Source organism: Doryrhamphus excisus, linkage group LG20 (genome assembly GCF_037039965.1).
Source record: "Doryrhamphus excisus strain RoL-2023G ecotype Guam linkage group LG20, RoL_Dexc_Guam_v1.1, whole genome shotgun sequence".
NCBI lineage: Eukaryota > Metazoa > Chordata > Actinopteri > Syngnathiformes > Syngnathidae > Doryrhamphus > Doryrhamphus excisus.
The window spans coordinates 9,425,105-9,451,662 of NC_136376.1; the positions used below are offsets into that span (position 1 = coordinate 9,425,105).

At 40.0% G+C, this 26,558-nt stretch overlaps 1 protein-coding gene across 1 annotated transcript; it reads right to left on the bottom strand.

Annotated features, from left to right (window-relative positions):
• Positions 1-2,368: 2,368 nt before the first annotated feature.
• sptlc3 (serine palmitoyltransferase, long chain base subunit 3) lies at positions 2,369-26,558 on the bottom strand. Its single transcript, XM_058058999.2, has 13 exons — positions 26,192-26,558; positions 24,292-24,471; positions 24,013-24,204; positions 22,870-23,024; positions 20,154-20,302; positions 16,548-16,672; positions 15,569-15,662; positions 12,620-12,725; positions 11,957-12,176; positions 8,599-8,725; positions 5,544-5,679; positions 4,085-4,214; positions 2,369-3,977 (listed from the first exon to the last, which is right to left on the bottom strand). Exons 1-13 carry the CDS (start codon positions 26,300-26,302, stop codon positions 3,864-3,866), a joined length of 1,839 nt encoding a protein of 612 aa, XP_057914982.2. The 5' UTR covers positions 26,303-26,558; the 3' UTR covers positions 2,369-3,863.

Genomic DNA, 26,558 nt, shown 5'->3' on the forward strand with positions numbered 1-26,558 from the left:
CTACAAATATATTTGATTTATAAACAAAGCATCCTTTTTTGTGGAAGAGTCCTTCTTCGATTGGGTCTGGAATCAATTAACCGCAGTAAACGAGGGATCTAATGTACTAATGGATAAAAGGTGTGGCATCACCATGTGGTCACTTAAATTCTACCAATGCCACAACGCCATGTTTTTTGGGGCATAAAATGACAAATAAGTAAACTGAAAAAGCTATTATGGTATATGTTTATACTTTCAGTACTGCATTCTGTATAAATTGGTTTCTTTCATGACTAGACAAAAGCAAGCTAGATTTATACTGGAGCTCCCAAAACAAATATGCACCCCCCCACCCCCACACACACACCGTGCTTTGTACAAAAATGTTGCTGGTCTGTGCATGTCTGAGTTTGTCTTTCTGCATCATCACAATAGGGACTATTGTTTGCGATGGTCTGAGTCGGAAGAAGAATTCTTAAGTGTCCCTGCAGACTGCACATCTTTGGCTATTGACATTTTAAAGGTCAATGTGACAAAAAAAAGAGCAAGACCAGATATGATGAGGAAATTCGAGGCCCCCACATATCCTCCGCCTCCACATCTATATGAAGCAGTACATTGACATGACGTCATGTGGAAGAGTCAACTATTTTGTATTGTTTCTGGCCTCTATAGGAGCCAGATGTGAATATTTACTGACACAACAAAGTGATCCACTGTAGAAGAGCTTAAACAGGGGTTTAACAGCTTATGTTTACAGCTTTTCTAACATGACTAAACATAATATATCCTTCCATTTTATGCAGAATATGCATATTATCAATCCCATCTTGTAAAACATGCGGATTCAACTACTTCATCTTCTAAAAATGTATGTCACAATACATGTTGGAATTCACTTTTCTATCAATGAGCTGCAGCTTTCCAGTGCTGGCGGCACTCATGCAGCCGCACGCCATAAAGCTACCACCGACATGCTTGACTGTCGGCAAGACAATTATTTTGGTACCTACTTGTGTTGCCAGCTGTTGAGATAATAATGGCTGTGTGTTGACTTATTTCCAGTGGATAGTAAATCTATACTGTAAGTTGTAAAATGACTACTCTCGGTATACAGTTGTCCCTCGCAATATCACAGAACTTAATTAACAAATGATCACTGTTCCGCGGTTGACTATGGCTACCATAGACAAAAGTGTTATGTTCACTAGGGGGCAGTAAAGATGCAAAGCATTACAGGGCCTTAACACTGCATGATAAGAGTGAAGAAATGTTCACCTCCCATTCCTTGTGGAAGTGGTACATTTTTGCCTTCTCGAACTTTAGAAATTTGAGGCTATCCACCTCCCATTTCTTGTGGAAGTGGTACATTTTTGCCTTCTAAAACTTTAGAAATTTGAGGTTATCCACCTCCCATTTCTTGTGGAAGTGGTACATTTTTGCCTTCTAAAAGTTTAGAAATTTGAGGTTATCCACCTCCCATTTCTTGTGGAAGTGGTACAATTTTGCCTTCTAAAACTTTAGAAATTTGAGTCTATTTGGTTAGTTTGCTAGCTTTTTAGCTTGCTAGCTCATCTAAAGCCCCTGCAGCATAAAAGTTGCGCAAATGTGGTGTAAACAATGAATAATAGGAGTATAAAGACGACTAGTGTTATTACATGTCTACATAACGTTAACTGTATTTAGAAAGTCACAATTTTTCTATGCTCTAAAACTATAAAAATGTTAATTTTTATTAACATTGAATCCTATACCATGGAAATCTATTAATGCAGTATATATATTCCACATGTAAATATTGACGGACGGGCCTATGCAGTTGTGCCTCACCATTTGCACTTCAACTCTCTGGCTTCACTCAATTTTTTTTTCCGATTATAGCCATTTTAAAAAATCATATTGCAGATTCTCACCATTTTGTGGTTGACTACAGCCTATTTTAAATTTTAAAAATGCATATTTAAGCAAACTGTACATATTTCTGGCGTAAATTAAGCATATTCACTTCATATTCAGTACTACACAGCTGATCACTTAGCATGTACATCATGAACAGGATAGCTACAAAAACAAGCTCCTAACTAACCACATTGCTTTTTTTTTAAAGACAAAATGGCACATTTGGAATTCAAAGACCGGAAGTTAGGCAAACTCGAGGTAGCTAGTTGCTGCCAGTGTGAGGCATCGCGACAGCCAGGCAAAGAAAAGGGTAAACAGTTTTTTTTATGTTCTATGATAGTCGGTCGGGTCAGGTACTGAGGATGGGATAAACGAGGGACGACTACTTTAGAATTTCTTGTCTAATATGCAAAGGATATGTATATCCTACAATTTCATCTTGTGAAGGCTATATTGTCCGTATATCACGTATTGTATGGTTATTTGGTCTTTTAGGTCCAAAGCAGTTAAAGTGAAGGATATGCATAGGTTACTACTTCAGGGTTTGCATTGACATGATCTGTTAAAGATAACGCACATTGTTCATTGTGTAAAACACATACAAACACGGTGCTAGCCCTGAGGTGATAGCAAACAAGTATCAACTGGGGCCCATCCGACACGTGAAAAAACACATTTATCATTCATCTACAATACAGCCAGTCTTAATCAAGTGATTACCCCATTGCAGGAGAATTCGGAGCTCATTGCGTTAATTGCCGGGTTAGGTTTGTGTTGGCTCAGGTGCTGCATACCCTGCACGCATACCTTCCCAACTGTTCCTGCGTCAAAGGGAACAAGCAGGTCTTTAAAACATAAAACAACAACAAGAGTTGTGCTGAATATGAGCCTGTCTGGCCACAAAACAAGCCCAAACACTCTGCATCCTCCTCAGGGGTTGCTGGGATTGAATCACACATCAGAGAAGTCATTGCTAAATGATCTATTGCGTAGTAGTCATCATTGACGCCGAATGAAAGCCCGGTGTGAAGTTTGTGTATATACTGGAATGCAATGCAGTTACCAGGTACTTGTAACATAAATCATTCCACTGTCTGCGTAACAGTTACAGCTGTCACATGTGATTCAGACTAGCTTATCAAAACGAAAAATGTGACAACCGACTTGAGGCCAAATTCTTTAATATAAAAGAGAACTGAACACAATGCAATTATCTTCATCCGGAACTTAAATTATTTAATTCAGTTTGGCTGGTATAAAAGAGTGAGTAAAAATATTTTGTTTTCATATTAAAAAAACAAACAAACATTTGGCCGCCTTGCATTTGGAACACCCTGCAAGTCGAGACCCTGCCTCGTGAAACACGTACGCTATTCCTTGAATCTGACTGCATATAACTGTGGTGTCTTATGGGCGTGAAGTTGGCCCCCGATATTTCAACTGCATTTATAACACCCTTTTTAACATTTTAATCCTCTTTTATCATATATGATATGCTTTCATTGAATATTGCATCTTTTAAATAATTCAGTCCATCACCAAGTCACGGCATTCGGTACGCCGGCATAACAATAAAGCACAACAATAAACCCATTTCTTTAAGTACAAATTGTAGTTCTGACAGAAACTGCAAACTTAAGTACCTCTGACAATTTCTCAAGGGTGCACGTTGTTTGTCTCGATATGTCCTGTGATTGGCTGGTGACCACTTCAGGTGCATCCTTTCGTCTCGTTATTAAAGCTCTTACATAGTCTCTAATGAGTGTGTGCAAGTGTGACTTTATCTGGTCTTCTTTCAGTGAATGTACAATTTCATTTCTTTAAATAAGAAACATACACAGGAGATATGTGTAGACCACCATCAAGTATTTGGCATCTTTTCTCAATTAAATCTGTGCGCTTTTGTGGTTTAAACACTTGTGCATTATGGTTTTATGTAGACTTTGTTTTGACACAGTGCAGCAAAGAGGTCAAGTGTCATGTTAGCTATCCGTCTCCAAGTCCGTCCCATCACAGAGGTCAGACTGGGGGGATCGTATCCGTCGTGAGAATTTCAGACCTAGAGCGTCTCCCACCTGGTTCAGGTGGTGTAGCACCTGAGGACAAAGCAAAGGTCACATGATTAAAAGGTCCCTTATTATGCAAAATATAACCAAAATAATGTTGTTGTCAAAGTAATACTGTATAATAAGACATACTGTACCTCATCCAGCATATCTCTGGTGTGGGCTGCAGACATGCAAAATCGAGCTCGGGCTTCTGTAATCGGCGTGGCGGGGAATCCAACCACGACCACAGCAACTTTCCTCTCAAGCATCTCTCGAGCAAAAGCACTGGTAGGAGAAAGAAAATATTTCTTACATATTCTGGTTTACTACTAAAAAGATCGAAACTACAGTACATGCACTCAAGGAATTTTCTCTATGTTAAACTTAAGGGATGAGTTTGCAATGTGTTTCTAGGATCCAATCAAAACGGTCTTTTGGTTCTCTCCCACGAGTGGAGCTACGTTTTGGTCAGTTTGTTTTATTACCTCAGCCAAGGGGGTCATGCTTTACACAAAACCCACCGTAAATTCCAGTGGTTAAGACGCATGTGTCCACATCATTAAATGGCATGCACAATTCGGACTCTTCTCCCAAACATGTAACTCATCACACAGCAACTTAACACTATGAACCTAGGAAATATAAATTTCATGTACCAATACAAGTTGAAAATAAACTGCATCTATTTTAATATCTATAATGCGTTACTTCCAAAAGAGCATTTCATTGTAGCACTGCAGTGCTGCCTCTGTCCACCAGAGGAAGCCAGAGGAGCCCAGAGGGAGGCTGACGTCATTGCAGCGCTCCAAAGAGCGCATTGCTCAAAATTTTGTGTTTTTTTTCCATTTTAAAGTTGTATTGGTACATGTTTGTATATTTCTGGGGTATACTGTTATGTTGTTATACTGTTACATAAAATGGATAGTCCAAAAGTAAAGGAGACTAGAATTTAGCTACAGATTAGCTGCAACTTTATGAACAAAATAGCAGCTTATATAGTGGAATTTATGGTACTTTGTTTTCACTATAAGTTTTTTATAATTTTCTCTTAATTATCATGAATCTCCATGACAAAATCCATATTTCATAAGGAGGTGGATACTGTATCTATAAAAGGTGATGCTCCACATTGTTGGGCCATATTGGAGGTTTGCCATTCTAGTCATCACATATCTGACAGGGATCTTTACGTTTAGACTGAATGCCGTCCTGCATTGTTTTGTGATCATGCAGCAACTCTTTCTCAGGGATTGTGCACGTCAACATGCACTACAAGACACATTATACCTGAATGGGTTCTGCGTAATAGCTACCTGATGTTTTCTCCTCAGTAGTCACAGATACGAGTCGACCCAAACAGTCCACACCAGTGATTCATGGAAACTTTTAAATGTGGGCCGTGGCAGCCGTTCAAATCACTTCAACATGAAACACGCTGATGTGGCTGAAAATTGCTCGTGACAACAAACAACACTGACATGAGCGTTTAATGCTTCAAAATGGGTCCATGCAGTTCATCTGACAGGATGTGTACTGCAGCCCGAGAGAGGCTCGTCTATGTGAACAGAATGTGGTTGTTTCACTGTGGTGCTTGGACAACTGGAACATCCTTACACCACTTTGCCCGGCATGTAGAGCAGGATGGGGACCACGGGAGAGTCGTCGTTGCCGTAGATGATGAAGCCCATCTCCTTCACTCTGGCACGGAAGTATCGAGTGTTCTGCCTAAGCTGGCGGATTCGTCTGATACCTTCAGTTCAAACAAGGACACGAGGGGTTTTGGTTTCATTGATGGTGAAATGATTTTCAAGGAAAAAATAATCACATTTTTAGTGCAATTACAGAGGTTCATATTGTGTTGTTAACCTCCACTTGCATTGGGGCCAAATTTCAACCAGATCAAATAATAAATACTCGTCTTGTGACAACTACTGTACACTCCTTAGTCCAAAAGACTGGATTCGTATTTGCAAATTTATGAAGATTAACCTATCTTACATGTTGATTAAAACATTTTATTTTAGTTGACAATTGGGAAAAGGGGCTGTCCTACCTAGTCAGGCTAGTGTTTGTCCCACATTACAAAAACATGCTAGGTTAATTGGTGACTGGGATAGGCTCCAGCACCCCCGCGAGGAAAAGCGGTAGAAAATGAATGAATGAATGAATGAATGAACATGTTGATTAGTGAGAGAACATTTTATTGTAGTTGACGATTGGGAAAAGGGGCTGTCCTACCTAGTCAGGCTAGTCCAGGGGTGGGCAAACTTTTTGACTCGCGGGCCGCATTGATATGACAAAATTTACGGGGGGGGCAGACTATATATTTTACACGTAACAGTCCACCTGGTATTATTGTAGCTGTAAAATTGTCATGCAATCTGCTATTATTATTTATTATTTATATTCAAATATTTTAAAAATAATAAAATATTATAATAATTACAATAAAATTCAAATAATAATTATTATATTATTATTATGTAAAATATGCAAATATAACAATAATATTATATATAATTAATATAATAATTAGCATTAATATAATTATAATAATCATAATAGTTCTAATAATAATTATAATAATCTAATAATAATAGTAATAATAATTATTATTATTATTATGTGCTTGTGTCCCTTTTTTCAGGAGCACTTTGTAAACAACAGACCATGTCAAAAAACGAAATTGATAAAACCATCAAAAGGTTGGCTCAGGCCATGATGCCAGGTTGTATGTTGAGTTTAAATGAAATACTTTGGAAAGATTGGGCGGGCCGTATTCAAACACTTGGCGGGCCGGATGTGGCCCCCGGGCCGTAGTTTGCCCACCCCTGGGCTAGTCGTTAATCATGAACCGATGAAGCCTGCTCAGATGAGAGGCATCTTCTAAGACAGCCTTAACATTCCAGTTGCACTCCATTCAATGACTATTGGTCAAGATTTGTTATTATTAGTTGTTCATTTGTAACTTTGATTGTATTGGTTGCAGTACTTGTCTTATTTTGCAGTGTTTATTTATGAAATGCATGTGTTGGCATTCCAGTAAAAGAATAGCATAATATGTTAATTCATTACAGATAGTAGTAGTTTCTACTGCAACATAAGGACTGGTGTGGATAATAATCATCCAGGACGTGATGGTTTTAAAAATTTTGTCAGATGGACACCGTCAAGATAGATGTGTTCAATGTACCCTGCCCTTGCAGGGACACAGTCAGCTGTCGGTGTTTACTAATGCAATGTGAGTTATTGTCTTATTGTGAGTCCTACACCTCCATCTGGGCCTGAGCAGCCTCCCCTACGAAACTGAGGGTGATTACAACTCAGCTGCAGCAGCAGATGGTTCAGTTTTGTCCACAGACGGGCACGCTGTGTGCACTCGCATTTTGCCAGACTGAGAGGCCTTGTAGATTGGATGGCTTTTTAACACAAAATGCAACACGACGGCTGGAAGTGAACACATTTAATGCTTTAAGTGTCACAGGTATTTTAGGGAGTGAATTAAGAACATATCAAATCCAGCGGCCTGTTCCTCCTTAAAGAGGCAGCTAGCTACGTGGCTGGCTCGACTCAATCTTGGAGCACGGCTATGTTTGCCTCTGATTACCTGGGAGCACATTGCAAGAGATGCAAGAACATTTAAATCTTCTAATCTTAGATGGGGGAAAAACACATAACATGCAGGCATGAGCCCAGATGCACAGGCCACGAATCGTAGATTGAAGCACAGGGAAGGAAAAGGCGGAGTGGGGGGGTTCAAGCAAGGTCAAAAACTTGATGCCAAACCCAGAAATCATAAGAAATGGTCAGACGGTGTGGATGTTCTATGTGTCTGAGTTTCTCCATGTTTCCGACCTCTTGCCACCAGTTTGCTTTCAAGTGTGAAATTCAACGTTGAAGAGAAAAAAGGAGGGCGGTGGAGAAAGACGGAGCAGGATGAAACTAATGTGGTGCAGGCGCACAGATAAATTAACACATCTTCTGCCGGACACACTGGAGTCATTGTTTTTGCTGTAAGACAGGTCTCCGCAGTTATTTAGTTGGACTATGTGAGATACACAGCATGTTTGGTTCACAGCCAGACACTCTAACTAGGCTGCATATTTTATAGTCTCATCCGTCGTATTGATTCAAGCACTGCAGAACTTTAGCTGCACTATCACTGACCTGAAGAATTCCGGTGACCTTTCTCTTTGGTGTTATTATTCACGGGCTTGAATTTGTTTGTGTTGTACCTGTGTGAACCTACTTCTACCAGCACGCCCTTTATCAACTACTCAGGAAGGTACGGGGGTGGCACTGCAACTAATGACTACTTCCCTGCCCTCATGTCTGATACCATTAAAGCAGAAACTATTCAGAGGTCCATGGTTCCTTAAAACACACATGAAAATGATTTCCTCTATGTGAGGGTCACGTGTGCTCGGGTACTCCACGCCCTCCAACCACCCCCTATTTCTACCACTACAGACCCCTGTAATTGTTACCACATTTTCAGACTGAGCAGCTGTTTGTCTTCCCCCGCGGGTCTGGACTTACTCCTAATGCTAACATTGGTACAATCCTCTGGATTCAGATTGCTTTTGTTTCCATAAAAATTATACGCAGGTGTAAAGGTTTACATGACAGGCAGATAGTATTTGTACTGTAAGGTAGTGATGGTACTTACCCTCTCTGTTTCCATCTTGCCCCGTGATGCACTTTATAGCACGTATGATCTGCTCAGCGACAGGAGGCGACATGGCCGCGGTGTACATGGCACTGTGGGACCGACTACGCAGGTAGTCTACCAGCTCCTGCAGTGAAATTTAGATGCCATGAGTGATATTCAACATATACAATACAATATTCACTACAAGTAGGGATGTGCAGCTGATATTAGCATGAAATATCAGATCATATCTGTATCGTTTGTTCTGCTGATAATGAGATAATCAATAAATATGAGATAAAATGTAATTTTAAAGCTACAGTAAATTCCGTACAAACCGCTACTTTTTGCTTGGGACCGTGTGGCTTATACAGCGGTACTAATCTATAGTAAAATGTCCTTTACTTCAGAGCTCCTACTGCTTGTTTACTCATGAGTCAATAAGAAAATGGTAGGTCTTTGGCAGGAGCCAATCAGGAGCTATCAGTGCACTCACAAGTTTGTCAACCCATTGGACATCACGGGAGGTAATTCTATACAACCAACATAACAGTCTGACTCACTGTATCATCTTACTGAGAATATTTCACCAACAACACTGAATTCATCACACTGCAACTTGACACTCCAAAAGTATACCTCAAAAATATACAAACAAATAGAAAAAAATCTAAATGAAAAATACACATTTTAAAGTTGTTCCATAAGGCATGGAGTCTGAGCAACGCATTCATTGGGGTGCTGCAGTGACATCAGCCTCTGTCCTCCGGGCTCCTCTGGTGCACAGAGGTAGCATTGGAGCACTATCCATCTATAGTATGTTGCTTGTCCTCCAATTAACTGTTCTATGGGCAGTAATGCATTATGGGTAGGTGATTCTAGAACACTGCATAGTATGTTTATTGCATTACATTAGTTTGAGGGACAAGATGCTGCCTACATCAGTATTGGTTGATACTGGTATCGGTAATAAAACCTAACTAAAAGGCATAAAGATAATTTGTGAGATAATGGAAGAAATGCAATTCTTGAACACCCAAGGATCCATCATGATAGCACACACAGCTCTCTGTCAACATGACTCTCTGAAACCCTTCCCGCTCTGTGCTCACAAGAGTTGAAGCACAAATTTATTAAGAACCGATGCTCAAATGACCCAGAATGGGCCGCGCCATGCTCATTATTCCGACATGTCAGCAGGAGATAACTTGTGCTGCTGGTTGTGAAGATGTAAGGAACAGGATTGCTCGAAATCTCTCCCATCCTGCGTCTTCGGAGTGTGTCAGTGTTAAGTGCTTTGAGGTTGGAGCAGACTCTGAGCAGTCATGGAATGTTCAGTGGGCCAGCGGTTGGGGGGCGATGACACGTTGTGAGAGATGCTGTCTGGCCACCACTTCCACTCTCGCCATCTGTCCCCACTGGGCGGCGGCTGTGGCTTTTTCGTGCACAAGCGAGGGGAAGTGATTTAAGGGGAAATGCTCAAACGCAGGATCCTGAACCAATGTGACAGCTGTTTTCGTTTTAAGACGTGGGATTTACACCACAGGATTTTAGTGTGACCGAGATCACCAGAAGGGCCAACACGTCCAGGGAAGAACATCCGTATGACGTCTAGGGTGTGGAGTGACAGCCGAAGAGAGTTTCCCTCGGCCACAGACACAAACACAATTACTAATGTTGCACTGCACATCCAAAACAAGCACATTCAAGGTTAAATCGGATTCAAAATAATTTTAATGATGCTTTCTACTCTGATTAAAAGCTACAAAATGACTCTTTTCCAGAACTCATGTACAAATAGAATTCTGGGGCTCTCACCAAAACAACAAACACCTCAAATTCTCTTATCTTGCCTGCGTCTTCCTGAGCTTTACTACAGCCAGCTGTCAAACCAGGAACACACAGCGTTGGTACTTCAAACATGATCATGCTTGTTAAAGGCTGTGTGCTGTTAAATCTGGAGCACAGTTCCGACGGCTGCCACAAGAAGGGGCTGGCCATCTGCCAGCTGTACCTTCTTATTATGGCTGAGCCAACATACAGCAAGCACAGGAAGGGTTACGTTCTCAATAACTAATTCAAACAACATGGCTACTTCCTCTACAGCTTTCTAATCAAGTGCCACAAAACTGGTGTGGTTATGTGCTAAAGTGTACTTTTTAATGGAGTAGAAGGAATTACAAAAGCTTGAGAAACATTTGTTGGACGTATGTAAGCTTTGAGAGAGCTATGTAGTGACAGCTCGTGTATGGTTAATCTTAAATATCCTGACAAACACACCTAGGATATTTGAAATAACCTAATTTTAGGGAAGGTGGGAGATAAACAAAGTAGAAATGATTGCGTTCTACTTTGAATGTAAGAATGTAAGATGTATTATACACTGGTCACTTGGTGTCAGTAATGTTACTATAACGTTCGGTGAAACACACAAGCACCAGACTTCACTGATCCTCAGTGCCATGCCATGTCTCCCTACTGTGCGTGATTGTGTGTGTGTGTGTGTCTAGTATGGAGGATGGGAGGGAGGGGCTTTCTTAGTATTTATTTTTCCTTTTAATTGTGGTAATTGTTTTAATTCTGTAAAGCACTTTGTGTTGCATGTCTTTGCAGGAAAAGTGCTATACAAATAAAGTTGATTTGATTTGATTCATCGCCGCAACAACAGGCTGTTATTAATAATCCCTAACATGACTGTTGCGGCGATATCCCACACCAAGCTATAACCCAAATCTAAACCCCGATGTCACTTCCTGCCCATCCTCACTCAGCTCCCCTTGCAGTGGAACACATTTACAGCAACACACAGACGCATAAGTCTTATTATTAGACTTGCCGCACAGTGGAAAGTGGTTTGCATGTTAAAAGGCAAAAAAAAAAACCCAAACATTTGCTTCAATATTAATATTTTTGACTATGCCGTATTCAACGATGCAACGATATGATTTTAATTAACATACGTTTAAAAAAAAACGTGGTAATAGTGGAGCAGAGAAATAGTCTGCATGGAGTCAGCCATAGCATGTCCGACATGATCATGAAAAAAAGGTTCCCCTCTCCTCCCGTGTAGTCTTACCTTGTTCTTCTTCCCCACTGCATTTGAAAAACTTTAAAAAGTAAATTGGAAAGGCTAAATAGTCAGCTTACGATGCAGTCAGCTGTCTTCAGGCAAAAGGCGGGGTACACCCTGGACTGTTCGGCAGCCAATCACAGGGCAGGTAAAAATTATGTTACATTTTATTTATGTTTATTTATTTATTTTTGGAAAAGCTGATTCGCTTTTTATGACGAAATATGTTACCACATAAAAAGACACCAGAAAGACTAAGAATGGCAAATATGAACAGACACACAAAATCAAAAAACGGACACAAACCTTTTTGCCTGCAATATAGCCTCCAGCAGCCCCAAAGCTCTTGGTGAAGGTGCCCATCATCACATCCACATCGTTTGGGTTTGCACCAAACAGCTCTGTCACTCCCCTCCCTGTTGCCCCCACGGCTCCAATGCTGTGGGCCTCATCCAGGTACAGACACACTTTATATTTCTTCTTCAAAGCGATCAGCTCAGGCAGTCGGACCACCGAGCCCTCCATGCTGCCAACAAAGAATGGCATTAACAAAGAACACTTGTAATGCAATAATCATTTGGATATTTTAGTGGGAGGAAAGCAGTCCAATACACACATACTGTACACTGACTAATGAGACTTATGTCCTTAAAGAGTTCTAGATACTCATGCAAAAATGAGGGGAAAAAAGGAGAAAGGAAAAGAGTGGTAATGAATTGAAGGAGCTGGGAGTTTAGCTTCATCAACCTCCTAGACTCCATTTAGCCTTGATTTTGAGCTAATGAGCAGATGGAGTCCCTGAGACACACAGTTCTTTTCTGCTCTTTACTGAAATTGACACACACACTTTGAGTTAAGACCACCTGGAAGCCTTTACTTACCAAAACACACCGACTGACACCAGATACTAAGAGACAATAGTACAGTGTAAGTGTGTGTGTGTGTGTGTGTGGTATAATAGCAGCTGACCTATAGATGCCTTCCACCATAATCAGGATTTTCCTCCAAGATCTGTGAGTACGAGGCTGTCCTGAGGAGATTGACTCTCTTAACTGCTGCTCTAAATGGTCCATATCTAGACACACACACACAAATATGTTATAATGATTATTCATATTCTGAAAGAGCAAAAATATACATGCATACAATGATTACTTCCCCGACCAGGGGAGTGTCCAAAGTGTGGCCTGGGGGACATATGTGGCTCGAGCTTTTTTTTTTTTTTTTTTTATTGGCCCACAATACAGTTTAAGACTATAATTTTACAAGATAAATTGAAATATCTGCACAAATTTTACAACAAAGTAAATAATAACTTTACAAGAATAACATCATAATATTATGAGGAAAGATTTGGTCATTTTAGTAGCATTAAGTGGAAAAATTTGAAAAAACATGTATTTTTAAAGTCACAATATGATGAGAAACAGACAAAAATTTTGTTGTAATTTATGGAAAATTAGCTTAGGGAAAAAGTTATAATATTATGACAATGAAGTCAAAATATTATGGGAAAAAGTCATAAGAAGTTTTAAGAAAAAAAAACTATTTGGAAAATAAATTTAAATAAGTGGGGGGAGGGGATCAATATGCTTTCTCATAAATCTGGGATGTGTATGTGTGTTGACTTACTAAAAATGTCAAAGTGGTATTTGCATCCTTAATTATTCAGTATGTGGCCCAGGGTGAAAAGGTGTAGCCACCCCTGTCCTAGACTTTGCATATATAGTTAACAATTGCTTTGAAATCACTATGTAAATTCATGTGAAAAGTGAATAAAAATAATGAAAGTGTCATTTATTGCAGTCCACCAGCAGATGGCAGCATTCAATTGCTGTACATACTAGGTGGTACTGGGGACCCTCTCATCAGCCTCATCTCCAGCCCTAACAACCTGCCACAGACCAATAAGGCTTACTGACTAGGAAGCAAATGCTTTTCAGATAAAATATCTTCCTGAAAGCTTAACAGTGCAGAATAATTCTACTATTCCAATGTCGTGACACACTGGCAAGCAGTGAGACTTGACATGGAGAAAGATTATTCCCTTAGTGAAGCTCTGATTGGAGATAAGCCACGACCTCATGTGTCACAATGGTTGAACATTCTTCAAGGCATGTGCATCCATGAAATGATCTTATCATCTCTGACTGAGTCTCAGTGTGACAAAAAAAAAACGACAAGAATCTTAATCACAAAGCATCAAATAGGAATGCACAAAAGTAACACATTACTTGCAAACACACGTCTGTGGCAATGTTCGTTTGCACAAACCAGTTTATCTACTTTTAGTACGGGGGCACTTAAACCCACCAACACAAGGAATAACATTCAGTGTGAATTATTCATCCATCTGGGGTGTGGCTTAGTGGATAGTGGATTGGAATAGCCCACTTTGTAAATATTAGTCTTGCTTTTAATAAGAGAGTACATGAGCAGTGAGTGCAGGAGATACAGAGGCAGTGAGAGGTCATCTGCTCAGGTGCCTGAGGGCTCTTTGCCCTGTGGGAACTGCTTTGGAAGACCCATAACTGACTTGGGTTGTACCTGTCAGGATGCATTTAGTGTTAGTGGACTGTCTCGTTTGCCTTGTCTATTGAAAGAGCAGGCGGCCTTCCTAATGTAAGCACAAGAAATGATATATAGTATCTTTCATGTTTAATATATATCTTACAGCGTTTATTGAAGTAACACACATCGCTTTGAATTGCAAAAAGATGACATTCTTTTTTAATGACCGAGAATATACTTATGGCGTTTCGGCTGATGGATAAACACTCCCGTGACTGTAAAGTGAACCCGGTTTATTAAAGCTTTTAACAATTGCCGATCCAAACATAGAATGTTAAGTAGGTCTTTCCTGAGGCAAATCCTGTGCTACGGAGAAAGTAATGTTTTCCTTACAGCGCAAATAGCTTGGAATTAATATATGATAATGAACAGACGAGATGGGGTTCATGCACCTTTTCCCAAGCTGAATTCAAACTCTTTTTAAGCACTTTTCTATATCAATTTTTAAGCTTTTCCCGCCATAACCAGATTTAATAAATATGTTAAATAGATAAAAATAGATTACTTGATCATAATAAAATAAGACATTGTATGCAATAAACAAGTGGAAAGATAATAAACAATATACAATACAAATTGATGGCCGGTGTTGTCACTTATTGGTTATGATAATATTGTTACAAGTTGCATACATTCTGATAGGAGTGATAGGAGTAGCAGATACCGGCACACAAGCCTACAGTGTCCTCCCACAGCTGTCAGTGTGAAAAAAAAGAACATATAAGTCACGCCAGAGTGTGAGTCGCAGGACCAGCCGAACAACTTATAGTCTAAGTCTATAGACTTATGTATTTGTATTATATCATTTTTAGTAATATATTTCCTTATCCTATAAAACCGGAAAATAATGTGGGACATAAGCCGTGGGGTGGGCCACAAATGGTCCCCAGGCCACACTTTGGACTAAACAGGTTTATAGAGTCATTCTTGTAACTCCTATTTGTTTATGATATATGTTTTTTAACACTTTTTTATTTTCACACAGGAAATGTATAAATGACAAAATGTAAGCAAATGAAATATTCTTAGTGTCAACATGTAAACATTATGGTGTGAATGATTATTAATGAATTAGTACACAGGAGAAGGGGTAGGGTAAAATAAGCTCTGCTTCTAACTACTCCTTTCAGACATGTGGGATTATGAAAAAGTAACCATGTGATGTTCCTTAATGCAACTTAAAAATAAACCATGCCCTGCCATACCATACTAAAGAATATAGCAATTCAAATTTTAAGCCAATTAAAGCGTTTAGGAATTCCAAGCACTTTCCAAAGCCCGAAAGGCAGTGATCATACACACAGTTATAGTTTTGGCAACAAAATGATCATAGCTGTTGCGACCTACTGTTATGTTTGAACACCTTGATGGTTGCGCCAGACAATCTTGCCCCTAAGATGAGGGAGGTGTGGTTGAGCTCATCGCTCAGGATTAAACAACCCTAGAAAAGAAGAAACTCAACTTGAAATACTGTCGAGCAAAATGAATTAGTTACAGCAACAACATCTGCCACGTCTTCTTGTCTGCAGTAAGTGACAATTGATAATTATGGAAAATACAGAATGTGCAAGTGGATCTACAAAAGATGTTATGCAACCAATGATGTTTTAAGGATTTGCCATTGGAAAATGTAGTCTATTCAACTTATCCAAAACATATTTATTCATTCAAGTTGTAATCACTTTAAGCCTTCAAATTCCTGTTCCACATCTAGAGGATGTGTTGACATCTCAGTTGACGCCCGGTCCCTTGTCTACCAGCTGTCAGTCTAATGCAAGGCCTGCGTTGGTACTGCCCGTCCCTGTAGGTCAGAGTTGGCAGCGTGGGTTGACCGTCACTGCCCCTGCAGGGTTACAGTGGGGGCCGGCAACCTCTTGAGCTGCATAAATGGTCGCACTTTCATCAGCTCAACAGTCCCCTTCCTCCTGTCCAGTCCAATCACGGATATCCACGGTGTGTGTTGCCCCTGGTAACCCATGACTGTCTGTATGAGCTTGACTGGTGCGCCAACAGGCAAGTGTATGGCTAATAATACCCTTGAGAGACGCTGTTAACAAAAACATACCCCTCTTTGTCACTGTATCTGAAGGCAGCTATGTATACCCAGAGACTAAACCTCTTGGCTACTGTAATGTTTAATTACCATTATTTTAATTAATAGGGTGAGGGATTTCTTCAGAGCAGAGTTAAGTTGACTGGTATTCATTAAATTAGGCCATTTGCAGGAGACAAGCAAAAGCTGGGCTAATTACGTTAATATGTCCTTTGTTACAAGAAGCGGCAATAAAGCGGCCATATTTCCTTTGCTACGCTGTGTGGCATTTACCTTGCCAACAAGTGCGGGAATGTTCATGGAGTTGGTGGCAAAACCCATCCCCAACACCATGGAGGACTCCACTCCAAGAAAACGAGCCACAAGCTGCTCCAGCTCGACGTGAATGTCCAGGGTGCCTAGGTGACAGTAATCAAACACAACATTTCATCTTCATCATTTTCTATAGAGCTTATCCTCTTCAGGGTCACACATTGATTCATACATTTCTTCAACTTCGAGCAATTTTTTTCATCAGAAAACCGTATGCTGTCTCCATAATCCAATTTCTCTTCATGATCAAAACTTGCTCAAGGTAGATGATGAGTTTCAGCTCTAGAAGCAGATCTCATCAGATGCATGTGTATCTAATGAAGTGTCCTGCAAGCTATTGTATGTAGAGATGCTCAATATTGGCTTTTTTAAAAAATATATATATATGTACGCATATTGTCCAGCACTTCATTTCCGATACCGATATCAACAGATCTTCCCTAAAACTAATGTCAGGTCGCATCTTGTGTAATGAAAGAACACATTATGTTTCTTTTAATGTGATGCCACTGGATGCATTTTGCACATAAACACTGTTTACTGCAATATGCAATGTAAGATATAAAAAAAAGTCCCACACTAACTTTATATCTTGCCTCAATATCATCATCATTGAAAAGTCATGACTCATAGTCAGCTAAAATTATATGTACTATTTAATTAATAAATAATCCAATTCAATAATGCTGGTAACAAAACAATTTGAAAAGCTGCACATATCCATGTGGCACAAACATCCATATAAGAACAAATTGTGAAATTCAGGACTAATACAATCAGCAAAATTAAAAACAAAACATATTAGATGAGAAGTATTAAAGGAAGACGTGGTTAAAGTTGGTTAAGTGGTTTTTCATCCCCTCGAAAAACCAGCAGCAATCCAAAAGCAAAACCAGACTGAGACATACTGTACTGAGCTTGCAAGCTTGTAAGCCATCACATGTGGCGTTATAATTATCAGCAGAAAAAGGGATACCAATATCAGACATCCCTAATTATATGCTATTAAAAATAGTTCTTGTCTCATCACCATAGGACACAAGGAGACCACTGCACTTAGCAGAATACACTGAATAGCTGCAATGTGTTTTTATAGTGCGTTTAAGTCCGTCTTTTGTTGTAAGCATGGGACTGAAATGATCTCTTAAGCTTTTAGACCAGAGAAACAGAAGCCCCACCTTAAAAAAGTTAATCATTTGTATCCTTCAACCTTGACAATCTCATAAAAGAAGCACCTTTATACATAAGGCTGCTTTGGGACACATGTCTATAAAATGTGCTCTGTGTATATACTGACAGAGCTCTTGGTGGTAAACCATTCATATAAATGCATGCATCGGTATCTGGGAGCACGTTGTTAATGATTGATGGAAGCGTCAAACCATCGGTTATTCATCAACACAACTTCAGAACGTCGGATGTCCTCAAGGTGTTCGTTTTGTGTAGTTCTTTCTGCATCAGTATGCATTTATATAACAAATGTATGATTATTAACAAATTGGTGTTACACACACTACATATAGTAGTTATGCATTTATCCAAGCTGAACCAGTCAAAATTCTCTATAGCAATTCCTCTCGGACATACAGTATCGGTTGCAAAATATATGTAAATCCCTGACTTTGTTCGGTCATTGTTTGGAAAAAAAAAAAAGGAAAAAATACGATATGACACTAAATTGCTACTAATTTAATTTAAACAAAAATCCAATCGTCTGCACTCTGTGTGTATGCTACAGGCCCCGCCTCCACCAGAGACAGAGACTGCATGACTGACAAAAGGGCTCGCTGTTCATGCCGTTGTTCTATGGACCAATGAAACCAATGTACAGAATGGACTCTCTGCCTGTTTGGAGGTTCATCCATTTCCTATACCACATGTCCTCATTAGAATTAAGGGTGAGCTGAAGCCTATCCCAGCTGACTTTGGATCAGAAGTGGCGGGGTACGAGTTTCTGATGAAGGTGTTAGAAAATGTACATTGTTGATCGACTACTTCCCGTCATCCTTATAACGCCCGGGCACAACACACAAGATGATCTTTATCCTTAGAGATGGGTATCTTTCACATTTGAACCAATACGTTACCTAGTAATCAACGGTAACAATTTTCTGTACTTTTGTGTGTTTTATGTGGTAATAAATACTAATTTACTTAATTGTTAATTTCAATCTCTCCATATGTAAACCTTTACTAACATATAAAAACAACATCCAATTGTATGCACTGTAACATCACAGTTGCCCCTTAACTACGTACCCTGCTCTGCATACTCCTATTCCTTTCCTGTCCCCCTCTGGAAAAGTGTCCAAATGTCATGTAATAAAAGTGTCTTCCTCCAGAACATTGCTATTTATTAAGTAGGTAGGTTTTATTGTGCCCATGTACTTAAAAAATATGATTTATTTCAGCTTCTGTAGCTTGAATTTCGCCTTGATGGTGGAAACATCGTCCCCTCCCTCTGGGTTGGTCTTGCTCTCTTGTGAATGTAATATTTGGAACGGCGCCATGACACTCCATGGAGACTGCTGTCTGGGTGCCGAAAAATGGTGCCTCCTAATTTTCCATATTACTGACAAAATTTGTGCCTATAAAAATACTATAGTAGGTTCAAGATGTTTACTGATGATTAAGATATTGAGACACATGCAGACAACATTGAGCTGTGTATTCATTCACGGTGTGACTACTAGGGAATCTCGTGTTGACAAACTAGAATTGAGATTTAATTTATGCAAGCATCTGTACAACCATGCAACAAAGTAACACATAGTACCACCTCTCTTATAAAACACAACAGTGATGCCAGTCACCTCAGAAGTGTCAGAAAGTAAACAAATCCGACACAGGGAGACTGAGGATTATGGTAAATACTTTTCTCAGACATCACTAAAATGCAACCTGTTTGGCGAGTTCCTGCACCTTGTTTACATTGTAGCATCAGTCTGATGGACAGGCTTTAGATTTCATCACAGTAGCACAGGGACACAAGAGCACAAGGTCTCAAAAAAGAAACGACTGCCACGCCATCAGAAACTAGACAGACTTTCAGAGGATAACACGCCATTCAAAATTAATCTGAAGCCCTGTATGCTTCGCTTTGATCCAGGCTGCTCTAACACTTCTCCTCACATGTGCTCTTTTTGCATCCCGCCTCATGTCCAGGGTGTTTCATAATGTTATAAGATGTAATTTCCCAACCGCACTGGATGAGCATATAATGATCTCAGCTTGTGCCCTTGCGGTACATAATTTAACAAAGAGTGAATAATTCATACAACATTGCAGCTACTGAAAGATAATTAAACTTGCAGACAGTATAAATCACCAGAAAGATAATAAATGATGGCGTACGTGATGAGGGAAATGGAGTTTCATTTCTAGTTTGTGCCTATTCGTGTTCTGTCAGTGTTGTAAAGCGGATGCACATTTAGGACTTCTGAGGCAGTGTGAGACCAAGTGAAAGAGACAACAGCATATGGATTAATGGCCTTGCTGAAACCAGCTTGACAGGACTAAAGGCTCTCTCACAATTTATTACGCTACAAACACTGACCAAACACTTACCTGCTTCCTGACGTGTGCTGCACACGCCAACCCCATACTGGCGGGTTTTGTCTGCCACCGTTTCAAGGTAATCGGCGTTGTTCTCTGCAAACCCGAGGTAGTTGTAAGAGCCCATGTTGATGACATTGTGTATTGTTCTGCCAGTTAATCTGCAAGCAATTAGACATTTGTGGACCCATTAGTGTTTCCCCTCATACTGAGCCATTCCATTCACTGTATTAAAAGCAAATAAACATCTAATTAAAAAAGAATTTCAAACTATAAACTCATTACATCGGATGTGATTTATTCATGCGATGTCCGACAATAGATGTTTATTAAAAGGAAACACTATGTAATCAGCCAGAACATCAATCAAAGAACATTACATGTCACTTTGGAGAGAAATTGGTACATTATACTACAAGTACCTAAACATACATGGTTAAGATACAGACCGAATCAAAATCTTATGACCAGTTGACAAATAGCTACAATTTACCTTGTGCACATTTGGATCTTAATGAGGTTTTAAGCAGAGGAGGGTGTGTGTCAAAAAGCACTTTGAAAAAGTAATTTATTGAAAACAATAATTGAACTGAAATAGGCCGTTTATCAACTGTCACTCAAAAAAAACGACAAAAACTCTCCAAATGCGAGTGTTTCCAGGAGGCTATTGGAAACATTGCTCCAAGTGGTGAAGATGGCTTCACAAAGAGCATCAATTATCTGGAACTGATGACCATTTTTATAAACTTCCCTTGTCATCCATCCCCAAATGTTCTCTATGGGAGTTAAATCAGGGGAGCATGCGGGATGGTCCAGAAAAGTGATGTTTTTCTCCCTGAAGAAGTCTTTGGTCAAGTCAGCATTGTGAACTGCAACGTTGGAAAACCCAGCTGTTACCACACAAACGAGAGCCCTCAGTCCTGAGGGATTCCCCCTGCAACATCTGCACATAACCACCCACCGTTTGACGACCCTGCACCACCTGAAGCTCCAGTGCTTCAATGAATGAAAAACATCTCAGGTGGGATGACGTTGGAAGCCATCTGGACTGTCATTTTTTTTTACTTATTATTATTACTTATGGGCGGCACGGTGGTCTAGTGGTTAGTGCGCAGACCTCACAGCTAGGAGACCAGGGTTCAATTCCACCCTCGGCCATCTCTGTGTGGAGTTTGCATGTTCTCCCCGTGCATGCGTGGGTTTTCTCCGGGTACTCCGGTTTCCTCCCACATTCCAAAAACATGCTAGGTTAATTGGCGACTCCAAATTGTCTATAGGTATGAATGTGAGTGTGAATGGTTGTTTGTCTATATGTGCCCTGTGATTGGCTGGCCACCAGTCCAGGTTGTACCCCGTCTCTCGCCCAAAGACAGCTGGGATAGGCTCCAGCACCCCCGCGACCCTCATGAGGAAAAAGTGGTAGAAAATGAATGAATGTATTATTACTTATTTTTTCTCATAAGAATAAAACTTCCACCTTTCAAAGTCCTATGCCATCTGATGGCTATTGTGTTGCAGTCGGCATCAGTAAGGGCCTTAATTTGGGTCTTGAAGGACAGCCAATCCAATTCTCCGGCTCAGCGCAAGTGCAATTTTGTTTCGTTATGCTCAGGATCTTTCAAAAAATGTAGAATGACTGTCTTACTGCGTCCAACCTCAGCAGCAATGGCACACTACTAGAGGCCTTGCTTATGGATCTCAATGATCCGACCATATTCAAGAAGAGAAAGCTTTAGCCATCAGGAGGGCATGACCTTGTAAATGCCTAATTTTTTAGCAGATTATGGCTCTTATAGCCTGTGGTCTTAAACTTTTGACTAGGTGAAAAACAACCTTTTATTTTGATTACAAGTTCCAAATGTTTTTTTTTGTCTCATATTGCTTTTGCATATTGCAGCTCTACTTAAAACCTCATTAAGGTCCAAATGTGCAAAACGCATATTCTAGCAATTTTTCAACTGGTCATAAGATTTTGATCAAGGCTGTATATAGAGGCAGACAAAGTTAAATCGGGTCAAAAGTGTACTTCCTTCTTATGTGTTCGGTATGAATTATATATTAGAGACTATGAGAATATAAGTCTTTAAGTTCAGCCCAGCTAAATCCATCATCGTCTTACACATTCACACTTTAATAGAAAAGATGACTGCCCCATTTTTACTCCTGTTTACATTAAACCTCTTTAAACCTGTAATCCATGATTACCAGTAGTATGTGGTTTCTAATGTCACATCTCCTCCTCATGTCTATATTACTGTCCATCACATATTTTTTTAAACCAATTTTAATATAAACTGGATGGGCAGAAGCACTTGAATACCTGGGCATCATACGCCTACAGTAATACAAAATGGGAGAAAGTAAATTGTTGTTGACATTCACAATGTATTCCAAAGGGAATCTGAATTATGTAATGTACTACATTCCAACATACAGGCGGGAATTATAATTAATTAATTAATTATAATAATTGGGGCATTGGTGGATTACAGTTTCATCCACATAGCAAATTCCATCACTTAATTCAAATTGGGCACACCACATACTGAAATATCAATACTTACGATACCAGCTCTTTATGCTCTAATGATTCTCATATCAAAATATTGATACTTTGGATGGTTCAACCAGTTGAGGTCATGTGTGTCTGAAAAATGTGTCTTTCGAAAGGATGACCGATTGTAAACAGAGCCATGTGTGAATGTTATCAAATGTTATTTTACTGTACCTGAATGTCCAATTGTAGTCATCAGACACTCTCTCCATCAGGTCCAACACAGGTCCTGGCGTGCTACATATGGGTCGGTTCCAGTTGTCTCGTACTCTCATGTACAGGTTTCGAGTGTAGAAGTTCTCAAAGTCTTGGTAAAGTGGAACAAAATCCTGCAAGGGAGACAATAACAGTACACTCAATAATGTCACTGAGGCTCGGCAGTCCCCCGTTAACATTTGTGATCGTCTGATTCTGTGAAGTCACTGCCATTGTATCTGTATCTAAAATTTGAGTTTCGATTCCACTGTGTATAATATACTGTAAGTTACATTGAATAACTCTAACAAATGTGAGTACTGCAACCATTTTTTTACTGCATAACTGATTGAGTGTGTCATTCCTGCAAACTAGAATGGTGGTGGTAGTGTTGTGGTCTGGGGCTGCATGAGTGCTCACACTGGGGAGCTGCGGTTCATTTAAAACAAACATGAACAGAGCCACTCCACCCGTCAATTATCAAAGGGAATGGACTTCACCAAGGACTGGAAGTGCCTCCACAGGTTATATTCCTTCCAAACAGTGTTTACTTCCTTATAAAGTAAATAAATGGTCTTCCACACTTTGTAGTCCAGTTGTTGTTAATGCTCCAATTTATTCTACTAAAATCTACTGCTGCAGAGGAAGTACCTCTAGTTCGAGGTTGACATTATCTGGGTGATGTTTGACAGACCAAAAGAATGACTCGTGGGCTGCCGACTCAGGACTTTGTGACTCATACTATGTTACAATGTATCCTGTATAGCAAGTCGACTCTGTGGCAATGAAATTGCCATGGATGGCAGTGTTCACTCCTCGTTTAGCGTCTGAAACACAAACAAAGCGGGATCTAGAATCCTCTGAGATTTAATTAGGTCGTCAACAGATTCTCCCAGTGGTGCATCGTCTCACCCTTGGCAACATCCATGTAAAAGCGGTACATGCGTGAAGAAGGAGACAGAGCTAAAGAGCAAACATTTAAGATAATTGGGGCAAAACACAATGTGTTCACACCCAAGGCACGCACACACCTCTGTGCCAACTGTGCTTGTGTTTGTGTGTGTCTCTGCAGGAAGTGTATATGCTGGTAATACACTGATGACTGAACTGACTGCAACGTACCTTCTGTTCCTCTCGTTCTTGGGCGAGATTGCGCTTCTCTAAGCCCACGGCTCTGAGGAAGTCTCTGAAGTAGCCAAAGAGAGTGACAATGCCAAAACCCAGGTATGTCATGACAGCCACGTGCATGGGCGCCTTTTCAAAGACTTCCTGTCTGTGTTGCCCAAAAGTATCTCCCAGTCCCCGGACATGTTTCTATAAAACATGACACCAACATGTGCAGTGAAACATTGTCATTTTGGATTTGATGGGTTAACACCATTTTGAGTGAGTGTTCACTACCGTCTGTTGTTTTTTCTCCTGGGTGTATTTGTGCTTCCCTGTTCTGAGGAGGTCTCTCAGGTAGCCAAACAGGATGACAATACACGAGCGAAGATATGACAGGACAGCCACGAGCACGGGTGTATGTTTCAAGGAATCCAGCCTGTGCTGCCTTGAGGTGATAATCGGCTCCAGGCCGTTCTGTGCAACAAGAGACAGCAATGTGTGACAACAAGTTGTTTCATTCTACTTCAGCAGAACAGTGTTAAATGCAATGGTAAGAAACCATGAGTACTATTTTCATACTATAACACTGTGACCTACATTTACAGAGATGTTTTATTGTATCATAAACAAAGAACTGTGCCAATATTTATGCTGTGGACTATCATACACACGGTTGTTAGAATGATGACTCAGCTTTTATCAGTGACAACAATGTGAATCAATTGAGCAACGTTATTTAGCAATCTGTTTTAGCTTTTTGCAACGTTTGGTTTTGGACTTTTTCCACAGTCCTTACTGACTTTTTTTCCACAAAATGTCTGCCCTTCATAACTTCAAGGCAATCAACGCTTTTGAATTGTTATAACAAAGCTGAATAAGTAAAAAAAAAAAAAAAAAGATATTGACCCCTCCCAGCCTTCTCACTTCACATGAACATTTTACGGGTTTTTATGACATCATGAAGGAAAAATCCTCTTCCTCATGGACATCATGTCACCTCTGGCTGACGCCTAGCTGGATGAAGGCGATCCATGATTACACCCACTACTTCACATAAGACATCCATTCATTTTCTATGCCGCTTATCCTCATCAGGGATGCAGGGTTCACCCTGAACTGGTTGCCAGCCAAACACATGGCACATATAGACAAACAACCATTCACACTCACATTCATACCTATGGACAATTTGGAGTCACTAATTAACATGTTTTTGGAATGTGGGAGGAAACCCGAGTACCCGGAGAAAACCCACACCCAAAGAGAACATGCAAACTACACACAGAGATTTTCACATAAGACAGCTTTATCAAAACAAAACAAAAAAGGCAGGCTTCACTATACGCCTTAAAATACAGCTTTAAACATGTAAGGAAGAAGAACAACTCATGCTTATTACTGAATAGGGCATAATTTATCATGTTATCCCGTATTCCCACAAAATATGTACATTTTACTGCTATATTTATTTATATTATTGTAAAAGCTACTATTACATGTGTTTGTTTTTCTCTGACACAGGAAGTGAAAAAACAGCATTAGTAATTGCTGTGATACAACTAATGGGTTGGGTTAAATTAAATCTAGTCCTTACTTCTAACCCAATCTTAATCAACTAAACCATTACCTTTAATTATGAACTCATTTAATGTTTCAGTGTAAATATTATACAACTGCTTTGTACCTATCTATGTGTGATACCATCAAAAGGTAAATGTGTTATGACAAACCACATCCACATGAAATAAAAATAGCAGAAGCAGGGCAGTAGGTGGTAGAAAATCAGTTGAACCGAACATGACAACTGCTTCCTCATTTCCACAGCCTGAGGGCAAAGAAAACCTGCTTTGTTTTGGGCGGGGTCGCTTGCCTTAAGTTTGAGTGTTTTATTGCTGTTTGCATTGTTGTTTTTTAAGCAAATATCACTGCAACGGAGCACGATAGCCAAGTTATGATTTGCATGCATGCAAGTTGGAGAAAAGTCACCGTGAAAGAGTTGACACAGACAAGACAGAGCTAGTCTTCAGTACAGGAAAATAAACAATGGAACTCCACATTAACAAAGACTTGTGTTATACTCACGTCATAGAGAGAAGGCACCTAGCTAAGGTTATAGTAGCTACAAACATGAAGAGCTCACAACTTTATAGGTTTCCAGTACACTTTCCTGTGTTTTTAAATGAGGCGTACATACCTGTGTGGTACTGTCATAGTTGTGCGCCTCTTTGCATTTCAGTCCGTTCTGGTCCGGGTGGGCTAAAGTTTCCATGAGAAGTCTGTCGTGCCATACTTCCCCTTGCACCATGGTGACTGTGTCACTGTCGGCTGTCAAGTTTGAGCAGGTAACAAGGTGACTTCCTGCTTCTTCCGCGTCGGGGTCAGCCTCCCATCACTTCTTATTGGCCTTCAATAAGCAGGACGCCAGTCTTACCATTCACTGATAATCTCTTCTCAATGTGCGCTTCACTACTTAGATTTTTGCATCGTCATGTTATTCAATGACGATCTTTTTGACGTTGACGCTGCTTTACATTGTACACAAACGCGCGCGCAGGCACACC